At 40.6% G+C, this 21818-nt stretch overlaps 3 protein-coding genes across 9 annotated transcripts in view; 2 read left to right on the top strand and 1 right to left on the bottom strand.

Annotated features, from left to right (window-relative positions):
- Positions 1-145: 145 nt before the first annotated feature.
- On the bottom strand, positions 146-3136 carry duox2 (dual oxidase 2). The gene is made up of 9 exons (XM_074677026.1): positions 3010-3136; positions 2516-2643; positions 2082-2251; positions 1928-1985; positions 1702-1836; positions 1330-1537; positions 1029-1243; positions 751-938; positions 146-271 (listed from the first exon to the last, which is right to left on the bottom strand). Exons 3-9 carry the CDS (start codon positions 2226-2228, stop codon positions 260-262), a joined length of 963 nt encoding a protein of 320 aa, XP_074533127.1. The 5' UTR covers positions 2229-2251; positions 2516-2643; positions 3010-3136; the 3' UTR covers positions 146-259.
- On the top strand, positions 3020-15945 carry duox (dual oxidase). Its single transcript, XM_074677028.1, has 33 exons — positions 3020-3149; positions 3233-3316; positions 3398-3562; positions 3878-4065; positions 4185-4386; positions 5245-5411; positions 5778-5841; positions 6184-6280; positions 6454-6544; positions 6724-6826; positions 6943-7115; positions 7195-7370; positions 8764-8882; positions 8977-9114; positions 9232-9345; positions 9514-9716; positions 10036-10221; positions 10458-10683; positions 12397-12490; positions 12584-12759; positions 12966-13035; positions 13188-13226; positions 13327-13505; positions 13581-13811; positions 13903-14002; positions 14087-14136; positions 14232-14359; positions 14446-14599; positions 14725-14957; positions 15042-15200; positions 15279-15434; positions 15542-15670; positions 15783-15945. The coding sequence occupies exons 1-33, from the start codon at positions 3083-3085 to the stop codon at positions 15903-15905; spliced, it is 4584 nt and encodes a 1527-aa protein (XP_074533129.1). The 5' UTR covers positions 3020-3082; the 3' UTR covers positions 15906-15945.
- Positions 15946-20931: 4986 nt separating this feature from the next.
- tjp1b (tight junction protein 1b) overlaps positions 20932-21818 on the top strand; it is an 81995-nt gene continuing 81108 nt past the window's right edge. For all 7 annotated transcript variants that reach the window (XM_074676744.1, XM_074676751.1, XM_074676740.1 and 4 more), the window contains exon 1: positions 20932-21379. In XM_074676744.1, coding sequence (XP_074532845.1) covers positions 20947-21379 — 433 coding nt within the window. In that variant the 5' untranslated portion in view covers positions 20932-20946. The remainder of the gene's footprint in view (positions 21380-21818) is intronic.

Below are 21818 nucleotides of genomic sequence, written 5' to 3'. Positions count from 1 at the left end.
AACGTGGCCTTTGATTCATAGTATAAACACAGTGTATGGATCCCATACAGTACTACATAACTGTTCTTACAACCACAGCATGGTGTCGTTGATATTTACAAAAAGTATTTACATTTAGTGATTTATAGTAACACAACACAGACGGCTCAAATTGATTATTAAAAATTGGAAGTGGATAAAGACATCCAATCTGTAGCACATTCAGAAACACTGTCTTCAAGTATTGGCTGGAGAAGCTTCTTTAACAAACTGGAACAGCTCATAAATTACTCTGGAACACAGAAACAAAATCATCGGTCAGTGATCAACACAATGGAGTTACTTTCAAATGAAGTGACATTTTTGAGTATTTTTGCCCAAAAGGTTGAGGCTAATTTTTTTAGCCAACAAACTCTACATCAAGGACTTTGGTCTCTGTAGGTGGGCCAACAATGCTACTGGAAATGACTTTCTTTAGGTCATATGAATAAAAAATTGCAGCACTCATGATTTATATCTCCATGTTTTGAGGTTATGCTGTGCTGGATGATGTAGGAGTGATTCATTTCAGTTTACTCATGTTTTCTACATTAATACTGCATTAGTTTTGGTGCATAAAAATGTGCAAAATTAGAATGATACATGTTTTATGCAACTCTCAAGTTTTCACCAAAGTCATGTAAGGCCGATAACTAACACACTGCTGCTGCTTCTTATGTCTTATAAATAAGACATGAAAATGATAATAATGTCAAATAGTCAGATACTGACCTTCGTTTTGGATGTCAGAGGTAAACTCTTCACTCCATCAAGGAAAACTGTATTAAGGTAGCCCTCTCCATAAGAAGCATCCTCATCTTCATAACTGTCCACACCAACACTGAAAGCCTCTTTCATCTTCTCCGGCATCATAAAATTGAGTATCACCACTAGAATCCCAATAATGGTGCACAGCAAACCTGCAAATCATTCCCAGTCAGTACGGATCACAAATAGGGCTTAAAAGGCACAGAAACGCATAAATTAAACATGCAGCTTCTGCTCTTTACCTGTAGCCAGGGCCAGCCAGAATGAATGGCTGTACTCTGTTTCAAATGAGTCAGCTCCTATGGAGAAAACACACTGAGGCACGTTCCTGATGGTGGAGAAAGAAGCGATGGAGAAGAAGATGAAAGCGGCGGTGGCTAACATCATGTATCCGGCGTAAAGAATAACTGGCAGGGTGAAGAGGATGTTGGCCAGCAACCAGCTGCAGAACGCAGTCCTGTGAATTCATGCAATACTCAGATTTCATTTTCTAAAAGAGCTTTTACACGAATACAAAGTTGATCTGTGATTTTATTAGTTTACCAAAGGGTGGCAGAGGCGTATCTTCCTGAGTATTTGTACTGATAGATGAGTCTGCATGGGCTGCCAGGGGTGAATTTCTCAGCGATGTACAGGATGGGGTTGGGTAGACCTTTCTCCAGAGCTTCCTGGTACTCTTCTTCGATTGTGTCATGCCAGCTGAACATCTCATTGTAGTTTATGGTTTCATTCAGCTGTACAACAGGATTCCCTGAGAGAAAAGAGGGATGAATTTATACTTTAAGAGTTGCATTTTCCGTTTTGAGGACTGAGCTTGCAGGAATACTTAATAAGAAGGTTTAAAACAGGATTGAAGTTATTCAAACACACATACAGCATAAAAGTGCACTGCACAGAAAAGTAAACATGACTTACCCTTTAGTGTGACATTTATGCCGTAAAGACCAACATGTAAGCCGATGTCAGCATTAACCACGACGTTGCTGAAAGACTTGTAGGTGGCATTAGTGGTCATTTTGGCTTCGGCCCAGTCACACGTAAAGTTCAGCGCTGCAGCAGAGAGATGAAAAGGTTGACGTATGAAGCAGGAAAATGAAAATCTCTGATTAAATCACTAACATAACAAAAGCAGAAAACTCACCTACTATCACCACACCTATGAACAAGCTGATGATTATTCTGAACATCCAGAACAGCCTCTAACAGGAAGACAAAGAGCAGGGTCAGGTTAATTTACGATGAACTGAATAAGAAATGAGCTAAGGCAGTGGGTGGAAGTTAATGTTTGCACTCACCGACTTCCCTCTTATCCCTGGAAGAATGAGAAGCAGACTGACTGCTAACATGAGGAAGACCAAAATAACAGTGAGCAAGCGGCCGCTGAAGATGAAGGAGGATCTTTGTGGAGGGTAGAATGGGTAAATGTCAATGTCGAAAGTCATCCTAGCTCCGGATCTTGCTGAGACTAGACAGTGTGACAGAGAAGACAGTGTTAGTGGCAGGGTTTTCAGTTTCCTCCAGATGCAGAGATAGAGGCTTGTGTTCCTTACACCTGATAAGAGATGGGACGCTGGTTAACGTAACAATGCTGTACTTATGTGATACCACCCAACCTGATTTTTGTATTTTCAATGCAAAGAAAAGCAAAAAAAAAGTTGTGCTGAATAATTTGTTTGTAAATAAATAAATCAAAATAACAGAGAAATGGTAAACGCTTATAATGTCTTACCTGCAAAGCTGTAAGACGCAGACCGCAGAACACCTGGCGAGAAGTGTGAATGTTGGGTACACAAGCACTTCTTTTATACCGCTGTCCCTCTTCGGGTCACTGAGGAGGAGGATGTCCTGACATGAAGGCTGTGGGAAAAAAAGAAGTGGGTGTGATCCACTGACAATGACCATTCCCATTTGGTCTATACAGGTCACACACACATTTTGGGATAAGCTGTGAAACTCCTACTGGCTTTACTCTTGCCCCATCCCTCACCTGGACAGGTGTTCTCTTGCAACACATTTCTGACTTTACTGTGGGTAAGTCATCTTCTCTTATAATACACAGAGAAATAAGGAAGCAGGGCAGTCTGTGAGCGAAGAAGAGATAAAGGAAGAGCATCTAAAGGTTTGCCAACTTATCTTGTCCATTCAAAGAGTTAGGCAGGTAGTCTCTTGTCACTGCTAACGAAAGGATATAATATGAGAATTAAATTAAGTTAAGTTAGTTACCTTCAGCTTATCTTTCCAGAAGTCCTTCACTCCTCTTACTTGCTGACTGAACTGAGGAGCATCTCCCGCTTCAATGGATTTACGTAAACAGGCTTGGAGTATCTGTGCAGTGGTTGGCTTGGTGCTCTGTGTGTGTAAACGTAAGTAGGCTGCACCTGTTCTGCATATTCCTCAGTAAAAAAGTCGCTGTAAGACTCGTTTCAGCTCAAAATGCATGTAACAGGTTCACAAGGTGAAAGAAGTTGGGAAGTTCCTCGGTTTGATGGCTGGTACAACAGTTTGGGAAGCCCAAGACGAGGAGCGGTTGGTAAGTTGCTAAAGTGAGCAGTAGCAGTAGCATCTAACTGTCAGCCAACCGTTAATCGAGCTTTGGTTCGTGCTCGCGCAGGTTCGCCGCTCGTGCGCATCGTGCCCGCGCAGTACTGGGACGGGGTCTACCAACCTTTGAAAGAGCCGTTGCTGCCAAACCCTCGCAGGCTGAGCAGGCTGCTGACTGCTGGACCCTCCGGTCTTCCTTCAACACGGAACCGAACTGTGCTCTCTCTGTTCTTTGGTAAATGTTTGAAAACTTTTTCGACAAGCTGTTGCTTCAAAGTTGATTTAATAAATCAGAGAAGAGGCCGTTATTCAGAGGTGTTCAATAATGGCGCACTAATTTTCTTCCGCACGTTACCAAAATAAAGGTACGTCACACGTCAATACTTGACATTTTATACCACAAATTACAGAGCCAAAGTTTGGGGAAATTGTCAAACTGTAATTCTATAAATTAATTTACCTCATATCTTTAAAATCTGTACTTTGTGTTTTTTTTTTCACTTTGAGGAAAAATTGAATTACAAATAAAGTGACTTTTTTCTCTTCTTAGGTTATCATGTTGCTTTTGAAATATTTGACACAAGACCCCCAGGGTGTCCCCCTGAGTTCATGAACATCCCAGTCCCAAAAGGTGACCCTGTCTTTGATCCCACCTCCACTGGAAAAGTCCTACTGCCTTTCCAGAGAGCTTTATGGGAGAAAGAGTCTGGACAAAGTCCTGGTAACCCGAGGAAACAGGTGAATAATGTGCCCAAAAAAGTAGTGATAATGCTGCAAAAATGCACCCCAGCTTGTTGTAAAAGCAAGTTAATAACACCTGCATGTAAATCATGTTGTACTCTATTTTTAAAATGCAGGTGAATTTGGTGACAGCATGGATAGATGGCAGCTCTATCTATGGCCCCTCCACGAGCTGGTGTGACTCCCTGAGAAGCTTCTCTGGAGGACTCTTGGCTTCTGGTTCTGAGTGGAACATGCCAGCTCAGGGGACAGAGCACAGTTTCATGTGGAGCGCCGGGGACCCAACAACAGGAGAAAATGGACCAAATGGTCTTTATGGTGAGACAGTTTTTACTTCATGCTACTGACCTGACCTGCAGAATGAAGAGTTGTAAAGTTTTTCTGACAAGACTTATTTCCTCCTTAGCTGGATGTTCAGTGCATACAACTACATGGTTACATGTGATTTGCTTTGGCTCAACCCAAAGTAATTCAGCTCAGTGATGTTTATTGTAATGTCAGTATCACCCACAAAGCTCATCATAATGTCTCTTTCCAAGTTAAATTACTATTTTGTTTGATTGAACGTCATAAGCTAGCTCAGGTTACGCATAACAAATCCCCAAGTTCACCACCCTTAATTGAACAATCTGTCTAACTGAATTGTTTTGTGTTTTGCATCTTAATACCTGTAAACAACCTATTATCTGACATGTTTTTAAACTCCATTAGGCAATAGAAATGTAATCCATATTGCAAGCAACCAAAAAGTTCAACAACAAGCAGCAAATATTTTCACGCAAATATTATTATACCCCAGATCAGGCTAAGTCAAAAAGAGGCCCTACCTGTCATGTGTTGTGACTCATTCATTATTGTGTCAATGGCTTGTCACGCTAGTTAATCCTCACTTCTACAGAACATAGGACGCCATACATGTGTCTTAAAGCCAGGCTCATGTTGCTTGTGTTGTTGAAGGAATGTGGTTATTATCTGAAGTTGAAAGCATAACAATATTATCACCTCATTAGTGTTTAAGCATCCTTAAAAATTAATATAATAGATGTTTGAATTTAAAACACAACATTTATTGGATAAATCTATCTTTTCTGTTTGTTGCTGTGTAGTTATAGTGATTCTGATACTCCAGTTGGCATGGCAGTATTCACTGTTATTTGTGTCATCTTATGACCCCAGTGTTGGGCAACGCCTGGGCCAATGAGAACTTGTTCACAGCAGCAGAGGGGATTATCTGGTTTCGCTACCACAATTATGTCGCCACCAAACTGCAGGAGGAACACCCAGAGTGGTCAGATGAAATGCTGTTTCAAAACGCCAGGAAGGCCGTCGTGGCCACATTCCAGGTAGAGGAAAAAGTCTGTGTGTAATCCTCTCTCTGCACAGGTGCTGATTTAATTTGCACGATAGGAGGAAGAAGCCAGGAGGTCATTGTTTTATGGATGAAAGTTTGCTGTTAAATGCATCATCTCAAACTTGGCTACTGTTCTTAACAGCATTACATGAATGTTAATAGCCTTTTATACGATTAAAAGGGATCATTAAACAGCTTTTCCAAACAAATGGAAATTTTGGTCATAGAGTTTTGACTGCTAGATCCATTTGTAAAATCTGGTTTTGAATACATAAAGCAGTCTGCATACAGGATATCTTGTTTCAGAATCTTGCAGTGTGCATACGACCATCTTTTTGTCTTGTATTTTTCCTCACAGAATATCGCTCTCTACGAATGGCTGCCTGGGTTTCTTGGAGACAAAAAGCTTCCTCCTTATCCAGGTAAGGATCATCTGGAGTGTGTGTGCGTACAACTGGAGGAGAACAGGTAATGCACTAGTAACCACAAGCCGTGGTGAGGTGAGCTATCGTTGACAAATATGCGCTCCGTCAGCAAAGCACCGACCATGATCCTCCTTTCTCTGCTGACGGAGCAACCACAGCTGAAGAAAGTTAAAAATCTTTTGTCAGATTAGAAAAATCACATTGATCAACATTCTTTTTCACAGAAATCTTGCTTCGTATAATTTCAAAGAAGTTTTGAGGAGAGTTTCTTGTCCAGCTTGTGTTTTATTCTCTGTCCTAGTCAAAAATGCTCATCATTCAAAATTTATTTGCATCCAGGTTACCAGAAGTTTGTCGATCCAGGGATCTCACCTGAGTTTGAAGCTGCTGCTGTGAGATTTGGTATCACCATGGCACCACCTGGTGTTTATATGAGGTATTTTTCATACTCTCACAATGGCATAATGTGAAAAATAGCAGAGGCTGTGTTTACAGAGCTTAAGTTAAGTGTTACAATATCAGGTGCTACTGTAAACTGAGCAAGACATCATCCTAAACATAGTATGCAACAGCGAATAGGGATCAAACTTTCTATTCTCTACCCCACAGAAACAGAACCTGCCATTTTCGTGAGATTATCAATGCAGACGGCAGCTTTTCTCCTGCAGTTCGTCTTTGTAACAGCTTTTGGAAACGTCAGGTATGATACAATGTGGAAAGACGTGATACACAGCATACTTTTCATTACCACTGTTTTTTTCTGTCTGACTTTCATTTTGATATAAATAATGACCACTAGCTCCACCTTTTTAAGACAGATTATACAAATAAAATCAAACTGCGTATCTTTACAGGATTTCTTCTGTCATTATTTTTTAGAGAGTCAATATGAAGACAGGTCAAGATGTAGACAACCTCATCATGGGCATGGCTTCCCAAGTTGCAGAGAAAGAAGACCATGTTGTTGTGGAGGACCTGAGAGGTTTCTCACCCTTCTTGTTCACTAAAATAATAAAAATATTTATTATCAATAAAATTGAAAGAGAAATAGAAAGTACAATGGAGGTTAAGTAGCTGTAACTAACTCACACCCTGCAGATTTCATGTACGGACCCATAAGGTTCAGTCGAACCGACCTGGTGGCCCTCACCATCCAAAGAGGAAGAGACTTTGGTCTGCGAAGTTACACTGAGGTCAGAGAAGCTCTGGATCTCCCTCGTGTTAAAACTTTTGGAGACATAAACCCTGAGCTCAACAAAACCAACCCACAGGTAAAACACACAGAGTCCCTTCAATAACATGTCCTTGAGATGAGGAATCATAAAATGAAAAATTTGTGTTTCTCCTCAGTTTTTACAGAATGTTGCACAACTGTACGATGGAGATGTCTCAAAACTGGAGCTGTTCCCCGGAGGGCTGCTAGAGTCTCAGGATGGTCCAGGTCCAGTTTTCTCGACCATCATTTTAGACCAGTTTGAACGCATAAGAAACGGAGACCGCTTTTGGTTTGAGAACAAACAAAACCGGTAAATTTATCTCTAAAAAACAGCAAACACAACTCATAACAGTCTTTGGACACTACATTACTGATCTCACCTCATTAAAGATCCTCTATAAGAAAGAAAATGCATTTCAAAGTATCAAGTGGTTGAAAATGGTATACACATCCTTCTCCTTGGTGAAAAAAAAGATAATAACTTTATTGATTTTCCAAAGAATCACATCTATCTTTGACTGACTGGTTTAGTTCTTTCACAAATCTGTTTATGGCTTTCCTAAAGCAGCTTTGATGGTTCAGCCTGATCAGAGAGATGACTTGTTAGTTTCAAATCTTGTGGGACAGAAGGGATTTATGTTGACAAAGATCTATCTGTTAAATTTTTCCTCCTGAAAACTTTCATTTGAGTTCCTCATTTGGTTTCTCATTGTCTGTTGCCATGACCTACCACAAGTCTTATAAAGTTTCATGGCAGAGATAAGGCCCAGATTCAAAACACTGACTGTAGAATAGAATAGAATAGAATAGAACTTTATTGTCATTGTAACAAGTAACAAAATTGAAGTCACCGCAGCAATCCAGAAAACAAAAGTAAGAAAGTGTATAGAGAGTACAAAAAGCTCCATAAGAAAATAGATGCTGACAGCTTGTCCATCATTCTTCAGTTCAGCCAGACTCCACCTCCACAGGGTCCAGGACTGAGCTTCTTCAGTCATGCTCCATCTCTGTCTCCTAGATCCTGTCTGCTCACAGCAGGTGAAGCTCTTCCAACATGGTGTTGGTGTCTGATGTTAGCTCTGTTAGCCATGTCTGTGAATAGCATGATGCTACTCTGCCCTCTGGTGTTCCCTTCTGTTGCTGGGTTAGCACAGCTAGCTCGTCCATTTTATTGGAGATAGATCTTACGTTCTCAATAACGATGGATGGAAGGACAGGTCCATGTTGTCACTACTTAGCTCACACCTGAGAACCAGCACATCGTCCTCACCTCCTTCTCCTCACCTTGTGGGAAGACATCAGGCCTTACACCAGTTAGCATTGACATGCTACAGGCTGCTAACAGCTGATTTCACATGTAAACAATGCAGCCATGGTTACATGTAGGATCTCCAGACAAACACAGGAGAAAAAGTACAAAAATATCACTGAAGCCACAAAAAGTTTGGTGTCCATGACCAACAAATGAGCCATACAAAGTAATGATCCACTCCAAATACAAAGAGTACGAAAAAGAGATGAAAAAACATCACAACAAACTGACAAAGACGAGAGAGCTGCTGCAAAAGGCAGCCAAAGCCAACAGGGCGGCGCCTGGGGGACTGGAACTTTTCTTAACTGTCTTTCAAACCTTAATTGGGATAATAACTGTCCACATGTGTCAGTCATCTTACGGCTGTTGTGTGCTTTGGGGTGTCTTTCAGTTTGTTTACAGATGAAGAGATACAGAGGATCCGCAATATGACCTTCCACGATGTCCTGATTGCAGTTACAAGTGCAGAAGGCACAGACATACAGAAAAATGTCTTTGTCTGGATGAACGGTACAAAAATGTCTCCTATATTTAACTCACAAATGCATATGTGAAGTAGTATTTGAAGAACAGACTGAGCCCCTCCCTCTGTTGCTCACCTCAGGTGACCCCTGTCCTCAGCCCACACAGCTCAATGCATCAATGCTCCATCCCTGCACTAAAGCTACCACACTTAATTACTTTGATGGGAGCAAAGCTGGCTTTGGGATATTCATCATTGTTCTCTTCCTCTTGCCTCTTGGTCTGTATTAAACCTTCAAATGGATCTCTTTGTTCATTACAACAGTGCAGACATTGTTAATTGGCCATTTTACTGTGATAGGCTGTATGATAGGCTTTGTTTGTTTTACTCACACAGTTAGTTTTCTGGTGGCGTGTATGGTGGCAAATCTCCGCAAGCGCTGGTACAGGAAGTTCCAGAAAATAAAAAAGGTTGGAGACAGAGCAGAGGAACCAGCTCTGGGAATCCATGGTAAAAATGAATATTTCCAAAATATTGTTTTGGGTGGATTGGGATTAAAAACTTACTTAGTATCAACTGATGATAAAATTGCGTAAACACAGCTGATTATATGCATTAAGGAGTCCATATGGTCTGATCTTTTTTTTTCACTCAACAACTATTTGTTTTGATCTACAGCCTATGAGTGGCAAGGCCGTAAAAAACCTTTACATCCCGTCAGCGTGGAGATCGATGACAAGAGGAGGCTCCAGGTCTTCGACAGGTCTGGTTCTGCTCATCGCTGCATCAATCTCAGCAACCAGGACTTCCTGAATGTACTTTTGTCCAACAACCGCCACCAAAAAGCTGTGCTGCTCAAAGTTTCCAAAGAGTACGACCTGGTGAGTAGCAGGAAACTTCAGAGAAGAGTGTGTGTGCCCTCAGGTTCCTGATCCGAAACAGAAACAATTCAAGATGTAAGAAAGAAGTTAGAAATAAGTGCTGCTGCTCTTGCACCTTGTGTCAGCATTTACAACCAAATTCTGTGTTCACATTTTGGATTGTTTGCAGTTTTAGCACATACAGCTTTACCCTTGTGCTTCTACTTTTCATCCAGTCGTTGATCTAAGCATGATTCTGCAGATGTACCTGTTCTTCATCACTTTTATCTCCCTCTCGCCCTCTTAATCTCCTCCTGACGCTCCCTGTTTGCACATCCAGGTGCTGTTTTTTGATGACGAAAGCAAACGTGCGGCATTCGTCAAGCATTTGCGCCCTGGGGTGACAGACGTGAGGCAGGAGATTAGAGTAAAGGAGATGAAAGAAGAGGAACTGCTGAAGGAGGCTTTAACCAGAGAGCAGAGGGCTCAGATTGTGGAAACTTTCATTCGCCATGCTTTCTCTCAGGTACTGTCAGCCGCTGGTCGCTGACCTCATCCTCTGCTCTGTGACAGCACCAGCAGCTTTAGGTCAGCCACTAAGTTGTTGTGAGTGCTTGTCTGAGGTTGAATTAGCCCAAACCTCCAGCCAGAAGAGCTAATTGTTGTTCATGATGGTGACCTCATTGGTGCGGAGCGTTCAGTAACCTCAGTTTACGTTGATATGACCGATAACACAACGATGACGCTTTCTCTGGTGCACAGGTGTTGGAGATAGAGAAGCGTGACGCCGGGGACATGAGTGGCGTCTCCCACAAGAAAGCCAAAGAGGTTCTGGAGTGTGAGCTGGCAGCGTCAGAGTTTGCTGATGCTCTGGGCCTCAAGTCTGACTCTTTGTTTGTGGACTCCATGTTCACGCTGGCAGATAAGGATGGAAACGGTTACCTCTCCTTTCAAGAGTTTCTGGATGTGATGGTCATCTTTATGAAAGGTAGAAAGGATGAGTCAAACAGACTACAGCTATTTATCTATCCAGATGAGGTGTTGTAAAAACAAAGAAAAGCAATCACATTTATATAAAAAAACAGCATTTCTTTGTATTAAAGAAACTATCTGAAGAACAAATACATTTAGATTATCATTAAACTTTCTACTGAGGCCAAAAACTCATGGGCATATCTCTTAAAAACAAGAAAGTATTTGCTGTGATGGTGCATGTGCATATTAAAGGCCCTGTGAGGGCTTTAGAAGTGATCTTGAAATAGCCTTTCTTTGATTTATTTGTCTGTTCATAATCCACTATTTCAATGAGATCATCAGCACCAAAATGTGTTACTACTAAATGCTATTTCTTAGTTTTTGTGGTCAGATTGTTTACAGCACACAGACTGAAAGTCTTGAAGACGACACTTCATCAACCTTCAAAATTTGGCAGTTAGAAGTAAGATCAGTCCTTTGTCCTGAAAAAAACAATTTTTGGGATTTATTTTCTTGTAATGGCGGACACTGGAGCTGAACTAGCAAGAAGAAAAAGGACGTCAGAGCAGGAGAAAGCTAAACATAAGTGTTAGAGCACAGACAAAAACACAGGTTAAGCTATTTGTGATGATGTTCATTTCAACCAGTTGTCAGCAGTTATTCTGCAGTGGTCTGTTCAAACTTGAGGCCCATCTATAAAATGAAGAGTGAGGTTACGTTAGCTCTGCTTGGTGAGGTTGGAGTTGGTAGATAAGCATTTTTAGGACATAACCAGGATTCACCAAGGTTACACATTGTAGACATGTCTCAGAGCAACACCAAACAGTCTGCCCACCTCCTGGACATTAAACAACCATAGACTAAAAAAAATGGACATCCGCTTGCTCGGCTCTAAGTGAGGTCTCCACAAAAACTGCTCCCCCTGGTGTCTGGCTGCAGTATAAGGTTAAAAATTCCAGCTGTCCAGCCATTCCAGATGGGCTGTGGTCAAACTTTAAAAAAGTAATACTCCTCATAGAAATGTTTCTCACGTCCGATTGTTGTGGTGATTTGAAGATATCATTTGGCCGTTTTTTATTCAAGTCCTCTTTGTTCTGGAAATTTTAGTTTTCATTAGTTATACGAGGTTAAAAACAAGGTTTTACATCACGTTTAATGATGATTGACAGCTGCCTTTCTTGTGTATTTTTTCCGGGGATTGTAAAATATGTCGGGTGGTAGAGTCAGGAAGTGATTAGACTCTCGAAAGAAAAAAAAATATTATTTTTGTCACCCAGCTCCACTCAGATTCTCCCAGAATCCCTCATCGTCTCTACTGCTCAGACTCTGGCTGCAATTGCTGCCAATGACTGCTCCTGTGACTAGGGTATTTTGGCTTCAAAACCGTACAATGATATATGGCGGAGCCACATTGTCCACTCTATATACAGTCTATGTAAACAACCCTAGAAACTGTGTTTACAAAGTTTGATAGGTGTCATGTCTCAAACATCAGCGCTTACACAACTATTAATAAATACATGATCTCTTTGCATCTGGTAAAAATTTTTCTTGATTAAAGGAAAGAAGTGTTAAAAAGATTGGACCTTTAAACACTATGTTTACTGTAAAGTCTTCTCAGGGCCTTTAAAATGAGCTATGAACTACAGAAAAGAGATGTCTAATTTGTAATTATATTTAAAAATAGTTTTCTATCACTGAGCATGTATGTTTTTTTTTTAACCAGGGTCTCCAGAGGAAAAATCCAAACTCCTGTTCTCCATGCATGACATCGGTGGAACCGGTTTCTTATCAAAGGAAGAATTTGCCAGGATGCTTAGGTTTGACTGACTCTTACTTTTTCTTTTATCAACCTGCACCGAGTTCTTACTTTCTGTCTCTTGCTTCATCCTGGTTGTTTTGATGAACCGCAGGTCTTTCATTGAAATCTCAAACTGTGCTCTGTCAAAGAGCCAGGCAGAGGACGGCATCAAGGCCATGATGCAGGCAGCGGGCTTTGATAAACAGGAGAAAATCACATGGAAGGACTTTCATTTCCTCCTGCGGGACCACGAGAAGGAGCTGCAGTTTGCTCAACTCAATGTCAAAGGTTGAAGAAAGTTTTCTTCAGGAAGATCTATTTAAAATCTCTGACCTTGTGTGATGAATTGCTGTTTGCTGTGTGTGTGTGTGTGTGTGTGTGTGTGTGTGTGTGTGTGTGTGTGTGTGTGTGTGTGTGTGTGTGTGTGTGTGTGTGTGTGTGTGTGTGTGTGTGTGTGTGTGTGTGTGTGTGTGTGTGTGTGTGTGTGCGTGCAGGTATGGAGAAACAGGGAAAGAAGCGACTGAGTCGAGACATGAGAGTATCCTTTATCTGTCCTGGAAACATGTAAGAAAACAGGACCCACAGGCTGTCATCACTCATCCTGATCACTAACAGCAGCTGTTGCTTGTCACAAAAAAAGATGTGCTGCAGCTTTTTTCAGACGTTCTTTTGATTTATGTATCCCAAGTGATCATTGCCTCATTTTTTGTTTGCAGCAGCAAGATGGAGGGGCACGAGCTGAGAAGACGGAAAAAGTTTGTTCCTTAGTTTATCTTTTAAACTCCTGAGTGGCTGATGAGAATGAAAATGGCTCGACAATTCACTGATTTATGTCTGATTGTTTGGATACTTCAGGGCAGGCATCAACGCTCCAGATGTGTATGTGAAACCAAAGCGTGAGCAGTACATCAGGAACCCGATCCAGCAGAAGATCCAGCAGTTCAAACGTTTCATCGAGAATTACAGACGACATATCGTCTGCTTCATCTTTGTTTACGGCATCACAGCAGGCGTGGCGCTGGAAAGATGTTACTGTGAGCAGAACTTCCTCACGTAGTCACATCAGGTTGTGAAAGCTTTTCTTTAAGTGAGCACACTGTTTGTTTCAGACTATGCTCTGCAGAGTGAATCCACAGGCATACCTGAGATTTCAGAGGTGGGCATCGTGGTTGCTCGTGGCACTGCAGCGGCCATCTCTTTCCTGTTCCCCTACATGCTCCTCACCGTGTGTCGCAACCTCATCACACTGTGCCGAGAGACCTTCCTCAACCGGTACATCCCTTTTGATGCTGCCATTGATTTCCATTGCTTCATGGCCATGACTGCTGTCATCCTGTCAGGTTAGTAGACAAATGAGGAATCAAAGATGAAATCAGAAAGAATGAATTAATGTTTTATCGTAGCTCACTCTGTTTTATCTTCTGAGTGCAGTCGTTCATACTTTGGGCCACGTGGTCAACATCTACATGTTCTCCATCAGCGACCTTAGCATCCTGTCCTGCCTGTTCCCCAAAATCTTCAACAATAACGGGTTAAGTTTGAGAAATCTGCTTGTTTTTCAAATCTTTTCATGTTGGAATTATTTTCCTGACGTCCTCTGTGTGTCCACTTTTAGGTCTGAACTCCCAAAGAAGTGGTCCTGGTGGTTTTTTGAGACTGTCCCAGGTATCACAGAAGCTGATGTCTGACCTCCATTTTTAAATTAGTTGCTTGTATTTTTTAAGATAACTGTTTTTTTTTTTACTTCATCCATCTCTTAGGACTGACCGGCGTCTTGCTTCTCTTCGCCTTTGCATTCATGTATGTTTTCGCCTCACACTATTTCCGCCGCATCAGTTTCCGTGGATTCTGGATCACACATTATCTCTACATTGTTGTTTACATTTTAGTAAGTACTTCTCTGGCGCTAATATTCCCTCCCTGGAGTCACAGATGTATGACGTCTGTGATGTGAGCTTTGTTTTCATTTCACAGACAGTAATTCATGGCAGCTACGCCCTCATCCAAGAGCCGCGTTTCCACATCTACCTTATCCCACCTGCGCTGCTCTTCCTGCTTGACAAACTCATCAGCTTGAGCAGGAAGAAGTCTGAGATCCCGGTGCTTCGAGCTGAACTGCTGCCTTCAGGTAACTGAACCTAATTTCCCAGGAAAAACCTTTTTATCACCCTCTACCTCTTCTTCTCTTCTCACAACTGAAATCACGTAATGACTGCGTTTGACTTCACGGGCCTCTGGCTTTCCTACCTGTAGGTGTGACACATCTGGAGTTCAAGCGACCACAGGGCTTTGTGTATCGTTCTGGCCAGTGGGTTCGCATTGCATGCCTGATGTTGGGTACAGATGAGTACCATCCGTTCACACTGACGTCAGCGCCTCATGAAGAGACCCTGAGCCTGCACATCCGAGCTGTGGGGCCTTGGACAAGCCAGCTCCGAGAGCTCTACACTGAGGAAAATGTGATCGAGCTGGGAGCCTATCCAAAGGTGGGTTACAGCTTTGTCTTTTCCAGATGAAATGCTCATATTTTTCTTTTGAATCTTCTAATCCTTCATCTGTTCTCTCCTAAGTTGTACTTGGATGGCCCATTTGGTGAGGGCCACCAGGAGTGGACTGACTTTGAGGTGTCAGTTCTCGTTGGAGGAGGCATTGGAGTGACCCCGTTCACCTCCATCCTTAAAGACCTCGTATTTAAGTCCTCCATCAAGTCCAAGTTTCAGTGCAAAAAGGTGCAGCTCATTTTGTTTGTAACTGATTATTTTGCTGCAGAAAAAGCACACACTAACAAGTGTTCTCTGCCTGGTAAGGTGTACTTCATCTGGGTGACACGGACGCAGCGTCAGTTTGAGTGGGTATCAGACATCATCAGGGAGGTGGAGGAGATGGACACACAGGAGCTGGTCTCTGTCCACATTTACATCACTCAGGTTGCCGAAAAGTTTGACCTCCGCACCACCATGCTGGTAAAGTTTGCATTTCCTGTTTTTAAGAGTGAAAAACATCTCTAAATGTGGCTTTGCAGTTAGCACAGCAGTTAAAATCCTTTCCATCGTTGTTTCTGTTTGGACAGTATGTGTGTGAGCGACATTTTCAGAGGGTGTGGAATCGTAGTCTCTTCACCGGGCTTCGCTCCATCACTCACTTCGGCCGTCCGCCCCTGGTCTCCTTTCTGAGCTCACTGCAGGAAGTTCACCCTGAGGTCAGCTCACCATCCATCCTCATCCATAACTGCTCCTCTTAGAGCTCCCCCAGCCTCGACAAAATCAATGACTTCATCAGTTAAACTTTTGAATGTGTGTTTTTACCCACAGGTGGCCAAGATTGGGGTTTTCAGCTGTGGACCACCTGGACTGACCAAGAATGTGGAGAAAGCTTGCCAGCAGATGAACAAAAGGGATCAGGCTCATTTTATTCACCACTATGAGAATTTTTAACCCACATGGGAGCTACACAGGGAACCAATGAGCTGCTTTGAGCTGGAGAATCGTATTGCTTTAATAATTGGTCAAAAATCCAAGAATCTTGGAGCTGATGCTATTTTGCTTTTCGTTTTGTGTCTTGCAGTTGAGTTGAATTGTGTCTCCTCTGAATATATTAATATGTTAAAATATTAATTATTGTCACATTTATTTCAATCAGACAAGGATGAGAAATATTAATTATGCAGGATTCCATGAAAAATAAATGCAAAGTCAACTTTTGTTATCTAAGAGACATAACTTACAGCAGCTCTTATGAAGAATGATGTTTTTAAGTTCTTGTCTTTTTTTTTGTTTGATGTTTCTAGGACAAACGGATGAAAGTTTAAAGACAGATTTGTGACATTTAAGTTTCAGCAGAAAGCGCTCTTAAATTTCAAAGTGCTGTTCCTAGCTCATAGATATTACAGCAGCTTTAAATGTTAAGTCTGTGCTCTTGGCCTTTGTGTTACATAAGGACCTGTGGGGTTTTGTGCAGAAGATGTTAAAAATTCTGCTGTTGGCTTCTTCTGTTACTTTTAGCTTTTGGACAAACATTACACTTGAATTACCTCAAACTCCTTAATTGGATTTGTTGGTTGAGTGATGAGCCAGACAGCGTTTCCTCTTGAAAGCTGACAAACAGGTGAGGAGAGACGCTTGTTTTTAGTGATGGTGCTGATGATTGTATTTTAATAGACATGTTTGATTTGACCTGTAAAGATAACCTGTATCATCTCATTCAATGTGTGCTGATAACAGACATATATTGTGTAACTGCACAGTCCCTGAAAACGTTTATTGAATGACTAAGGTGGCTCAATGGGAAAAAAGTTCATTTTGACTTGATTTTTAAGACTATAAAACACTCAATGAGTCTTTTTCTGTAGAAAATCTGGTTTATACTCACTTAAGTTTTCAAATTTGAAATTATAGTTGATTACCTTAAATTCCTAAGGGAAACCATCTAAATACTGACCACACCCAACTTTGCTTGAATAATAATTGGGATGGGTACCTTTCACATTTACCTGGCATTGATATCGGTACACAACGGTACTAATTTTCGGTACTTTTGTGAGTTTATGTGGCAAAAAATATCAATTTGTTCAATAATAAAATGTAAATTCTTTTCAATTGAACATATTTATTCTTCAATATATAACCTTGTGATGCTGTGTTCGTGTCAGGCATGGAAAATATCCTACTCTTCCACTCCCTCACAGTCACAAGGATGTATCTAGGTACCTAAATATGGTACCTTGTGATTTAACCTGAATCGGTACCCACCTGGGGAGGTGTTAAAGTTGATGGACTGTAAAAGAAAACCAACTTTAACCTAAACATTGTAGAGATGCTTATTTAGGTTGGCAACTTCATGCAATCAAAGATTATATTCTTTTATTCCAAAAAAGCCAAGAGAGGCTAGAATATGTAGGGTGGAGCTTACTGGGTTACAGACATAGAGAAACATGTCGTCTGTGCAAAAACTAATACCCCCAAAGACAACTTTTGATTTCTTTCTACCCGAGCAGAAAGTTACTGAAAGAGTTTTGTGGAGTGTTGGGTGCTTAAAATAAAACAAAAAATGTATCTACTACAGAACCAGCTTTTACATTTTCTACTTCACAACTTTTCTCGGTTTAGGGTGACAAATTTATAATTTATACAATATTTATTTTCAAGAAAGCTCCTCCACCTCGAAGATTAAAGTGGCAATCCTTTGCTTTACAGCCATGAAGTGATGTAGTGACACATTTATTTACTTATCAAACATCCTGATGACGTCTTCAGTCAGTTAGCAGGTGTTGAACTGAGTAAATTTCATGAAAGCAATGTGAAACTTTGTTTTGAGGTTGGAACCAGTTGGAAACTGAATATAAAAAAAGGTTTTGCATTTTTGTTTGAAATAAAATATGTTATACTGGGACTTGATGGTCTTTTGCAAGCCACATTATGTCAGGACTCCCACAAGACCCAGGGCCATGGCCTAAAGCTTCCTACAAGTGTCAAGACATGGGAGAGCAAACTCCTTCACCCCCTCCAGAGGCTCATCCAGAGGGAAAGCTGGCCCACTGTCTCATGTGTATTGTCCCTCTTGGTCTGCCACTCCAAAGACACCATCTGAGACCTTGACATGACATTAAGGATGCGTGTCAGCCCAACAACATCCAGAGCTTTTAGCTTTTCCTCCCACATCTCATCTACACCTGCTGCTTTGCCACTGAGGAGCTTTTTTACTACCTCAGAGACCTCTACCAGGCAGATAGAAAAGTCTCCTCTTCGATCTTTGAACTCTGCCTCCTCATCTAAGAGGGAGGCAGAGTTATGTGTGTTACATAAGGACATGTGGGATTTTTGAGCAGAAGATGTTTAAAATTTCTGCTGCTGGCTTCTTTTGCTTTTTGCCTCCTCAGATGATTATTTAAGCTCACTTCTCATCACGTCTTTGTTCAGTTGTTTCTCACGGACGACCTGCATCATTGTTTAAACTGTCAGATTTTCTGTCTGGTGAATTTGTCTTTTGGAGGATTACAGCAGCTTATTCTGTTGCGTGATTTGTTTTCTTCTCTTGGTTGCTCACAGTGCTCTACTTTTAAGTGGTTTCATAAACCCAATTAGACGACCCTGATCTGTCACTATGGGTGAGGCTGACTGGTTTTACTGGTCTGCTGATAGGATTACATGACGACCCTCTGTGATTTACAGTCTGGATCCCGTTGATCAAACAGCACCCTCTTCTGGTGAAGAATAAACCTTCATTATTAACACAGCTGGATGAAATGTTATCCAAGGTCACGCTGGATTGTGCTGCATTACTGCTTTTTAATAGATTTTCAGCGTGGTGCATTAAGCTCTCCTTTAAACGTCCTTGTTTCATTCTATATGTTAATGCTTCTCATCAAAGCCAGCCTGACATCTCAATGCACTGGGTCACTGCCCATGACAAAATGTTTTAATCTTGCTTTAATCAGGTGTCACATTCAAAGCAATAACCTGCAAGGTGAGCTGCAGGAGGGAGGATCAGTGGAGCGCTCAGGTTCTCCAGGTGGAAGTGAGGTGAAATTCTGAAAAGTCTGTGGTAGATTTGTACCTTACAAGCTTTTCTTTTCTCAAACTCCCTGTTTTTTTTTTTTTTTTTTTTTTTTTTTTTTGTATCTCCTTAAACATCTAGAGCAGGAATGTCCAAAGTCTGACCTGGGAGTCAATCATAGCTGAGATCTTTTTTTTTTTTAAATGGTCTTCAGCTTCCACCATTATTTTCATTTTCTTTCCAGTACATGGACTGGGCTTTGGCTACAGCTAATGCTTTGCAAGCTCTGTATGACTAAAATAGAGTAAAAAACACAACACCTCTTAAAGTTGACATAAAATGAAAACATTTGTGCAGGAGATGGTTCAAAATGCAGGATAAGAAATATGATACTAAAATTTTGCCTTGAGAACAAAAACAAAAGCATATTACTATAACTATTTTTGCTCACCTGAGAAATTGTCAGTTCATCTCATCCCTTAACAGATGCAGTACCCCTTCACCTCCTTATAATTCTGTACATATTTTTGATTTATTTATATAGTAATTTATTTCTTGAATCTATGTTAAGTTTTTAGTCACATTTCCTTCTTGTATATTTTTCTGGACACATTTTTCTTAGGTTACATTTATTTTATTTTATACTATCATTGTAATGTTTGCACTCTCTGCTTTGCTGCTGTAATACTATAAATTTTCCTGTTGTGGGATAAATAAAGGATTATCTTATCCTAAGAACAAAACTAAAAAGGGAGGAGATGAAATCCAGATTATGATCCTGCCATAGAAAAATCATAATTTGTTTTCCCATATTTCTAAACTAGAAATGAAGAATAATTGTCCTCCAAAAAAAGCAAGAGTTTAACAATATCAACTTGGAAAAGAGTGTTATAAAATAGTGCATACATATACAAATTTTCTTTCTTTCTTTCTTTTATTATTTAATCAGGAACATGACCCATTGAAATCAGGAAATTTCTGGCAGGAAAAAAACTGAAAGTTAAATGTATTAATAAATAATAGATTTTAAAAGCCCAAATAATTAGATGCTAAGTCATAATCATTACATATTATTCAAAAATAACATGCTACAAAGCCAGTCTTATTTATTTATTTTTATTTATTTTGTTATTTAATCAGGTACATGACCCATTGAAATCAGTAAGTTTCTGGCAGGAAAAAAACTGAAAGTGAATTGTATAAATAAATAAATAACAAATAATAGATTTTAAAAGTCAAAATAATAAGATTCTAAGTCACAATCATTACATATTATTTAAAAAATATATAATAAAAAGCCATGCTTATTTATTTACTTATTTATTTTATTATTTAATCAGGTACACGACCCATTGAAATCAGGAAATTTCTGGCAGGAAAAAAACCGAAAGTTAAATGTATTAATAAATAATAAATTATAGATTTTAAAATCAAAATAATAAGATACTAAGTCATAATTATTCCACAGTATTTAATAATGAAATGATACAAAGGCATGCTTTTGAGATACTGTCATAATTATTAGAACCAGAGTATTAACAATGAGATACTAAATCATAATAATGACACAGAATAAAAAGCTGAAAAAAAAAAAAAAAAAAGTTGACCCCCTGATCAAGAGTCTGACCTAGTTTTGGACTCTTAAGGATCGAATCTTTAATACCATAATATTTTTTTTTTACTAATCCCAAATATTTCCTCATAAATTATGCAAATGTTAATTAAAGTTTGAGATGCTTAAATGTTTCCCCCTAGCAACAAAGGTACAATAGGGTAAATTTGTTAAGGATGTCTGCACAGTGGTGAGCTGTGTGCATGGTCTACTTAAGAGGCTCCTAATCTTCTTAGTGTCAGTAAGTACCTAGCTAGAAATCAGCCACTGTCCAGATTGTCTCTTCCTGCCCCGGTTAAACGACCCAGACGACAACAACAAAGCGGCAGCCTGAGGAAATATGTGGCATGGTCACTGCCCGGACATAAAATATGCACCTCACCTCCCTTGGGACCTGCGTTGACAAGGCCTTGGAAGAGCTTCTGGTGGGTCTCCTCAATGTGAAGATGTTCGGCAGCGGCACCAAGAAGTGGTTTGTGAAGAGGCAGAAGAGGCAGCAGAGGGTCGCAGGTAAGAGGCCGTGCACCAGGAAGAAGAAGAGATGGGCGGCAAAGATCCTGAAGCAGCACCGACAGAAGATCCTGAGTGAGCTGGACGTCAACACGGTGCTGCCCTACCTGGTGTATGATAAGGTTTTCTCTCTGGGGGAGTACAAGGAGATTCTGGGTCATGAGTCCAGGAAGAAACGGACGGAGATATTCCTGGACCATCTGTCAACGAAAGGCCCTTCAGCGTTTGGCTCGTTCTGCTCTGTTTTGGAGGAAGTGTGTCCTCACCTGCTCACGTGTTTCCTGCTCGATGGAGGTAAAAACAATCAGACACTATTTCATTCAAAGCTACACATATTTTAAGTCTTACAGGAATGTTTGATCCTACAGATCTCAGAAAAAAAGTTTCAAAGAGAGTAGATACACAAATTATCTACTTATAGATGTGGTTCAAGTGTTTTTCCTGTATTTTCACTTTTATTGTCTGAGTTTCTGTGTAAAAAAAAATGATAAAATAATAATATTAAGGGGAGAAAACTATTTGCAGTAAGCCAGCCACACAGACTAAGAGCTAGCAAAAATAGCTCCTTAAATCTGGTTGGCTGAGGGGATTACTAAACCGCCAGCGTTCCTAACTAGCCTCTGACAACATATGGCCCCAACGTGGCTGCAGTCTGCAGGGCCTCCTCTGTGCTGCACTACTCCAAATCAATACACTTTACTTACATTTACATAAAATTGAGCTCTCTCAAGAA

Source organism: Halichoeres trimaculatus, unplaced genomic scaffold (genome assembly GCF_033239565.1).
Source record: "Halichoeres trimaculatus isolate MK-OKI-2021-1 unplaced genomic scaffold, fHalTri1.1 fHalTri1_scaffold_10, whole genome shotgun sequence".
NCBI classification, from domain to species: domain Eukaryota; kingdom Metazoa; phylum Chordata; class Actinopteri; order Labriformes; family Labridae; genus Halichoeres; species Halichoeres trimaculatus.
This window is presented reverse-complemented; position numbering and strand designations above follow the sequence as displayed.

Excerpts from the sequence above, each read along its gene's own strand:
- duox2 (XM_074677026.1), bottom strand. The coding sequence starts at position 2,228 with ATGACTTTCGACATTGACATTTACCCATTCTACCCTCCACAAAGATCC. Across the intron at positions 1,986-2,081 it reads CAGGGATAAGAGGGAAGTCG|AGGCTGTTCTGGATGTTCAG; the intron begins GTGAGTGCAAAC and ends TCTTCCTGTTAG. Across the intron at positions 1,244-1,329 it reads TACGCCTCTGCCACCCTTTG|GACTGCGTTCTGCAGCTGGT; the intron begins GTAAACTAATAA and ends ATGAATTCACAG.
- duox (XM_074677028.1), top strand. The coding sequence starts at position 3,083 with ATGGATTTACGTAAACAGGCTTGGAGTATCTGTGCAGTGGTTGGCTTG. Across the intron at positions 6,281-6,453 it reads CCACCTGGTGTTTATATGAG|AAACAGAACCTGCCATTTTC; the intron begins GTATTTTTCATA and ends TCTACCCCACAG. Across the intron at positions 7,371-8,763 it reads TTTGAGAACAAACAAAACCG|TTTGTTTACAGATGAAGAGA; the intron begins GTAAATTTATCT and ends GGTGTCTTTCAG.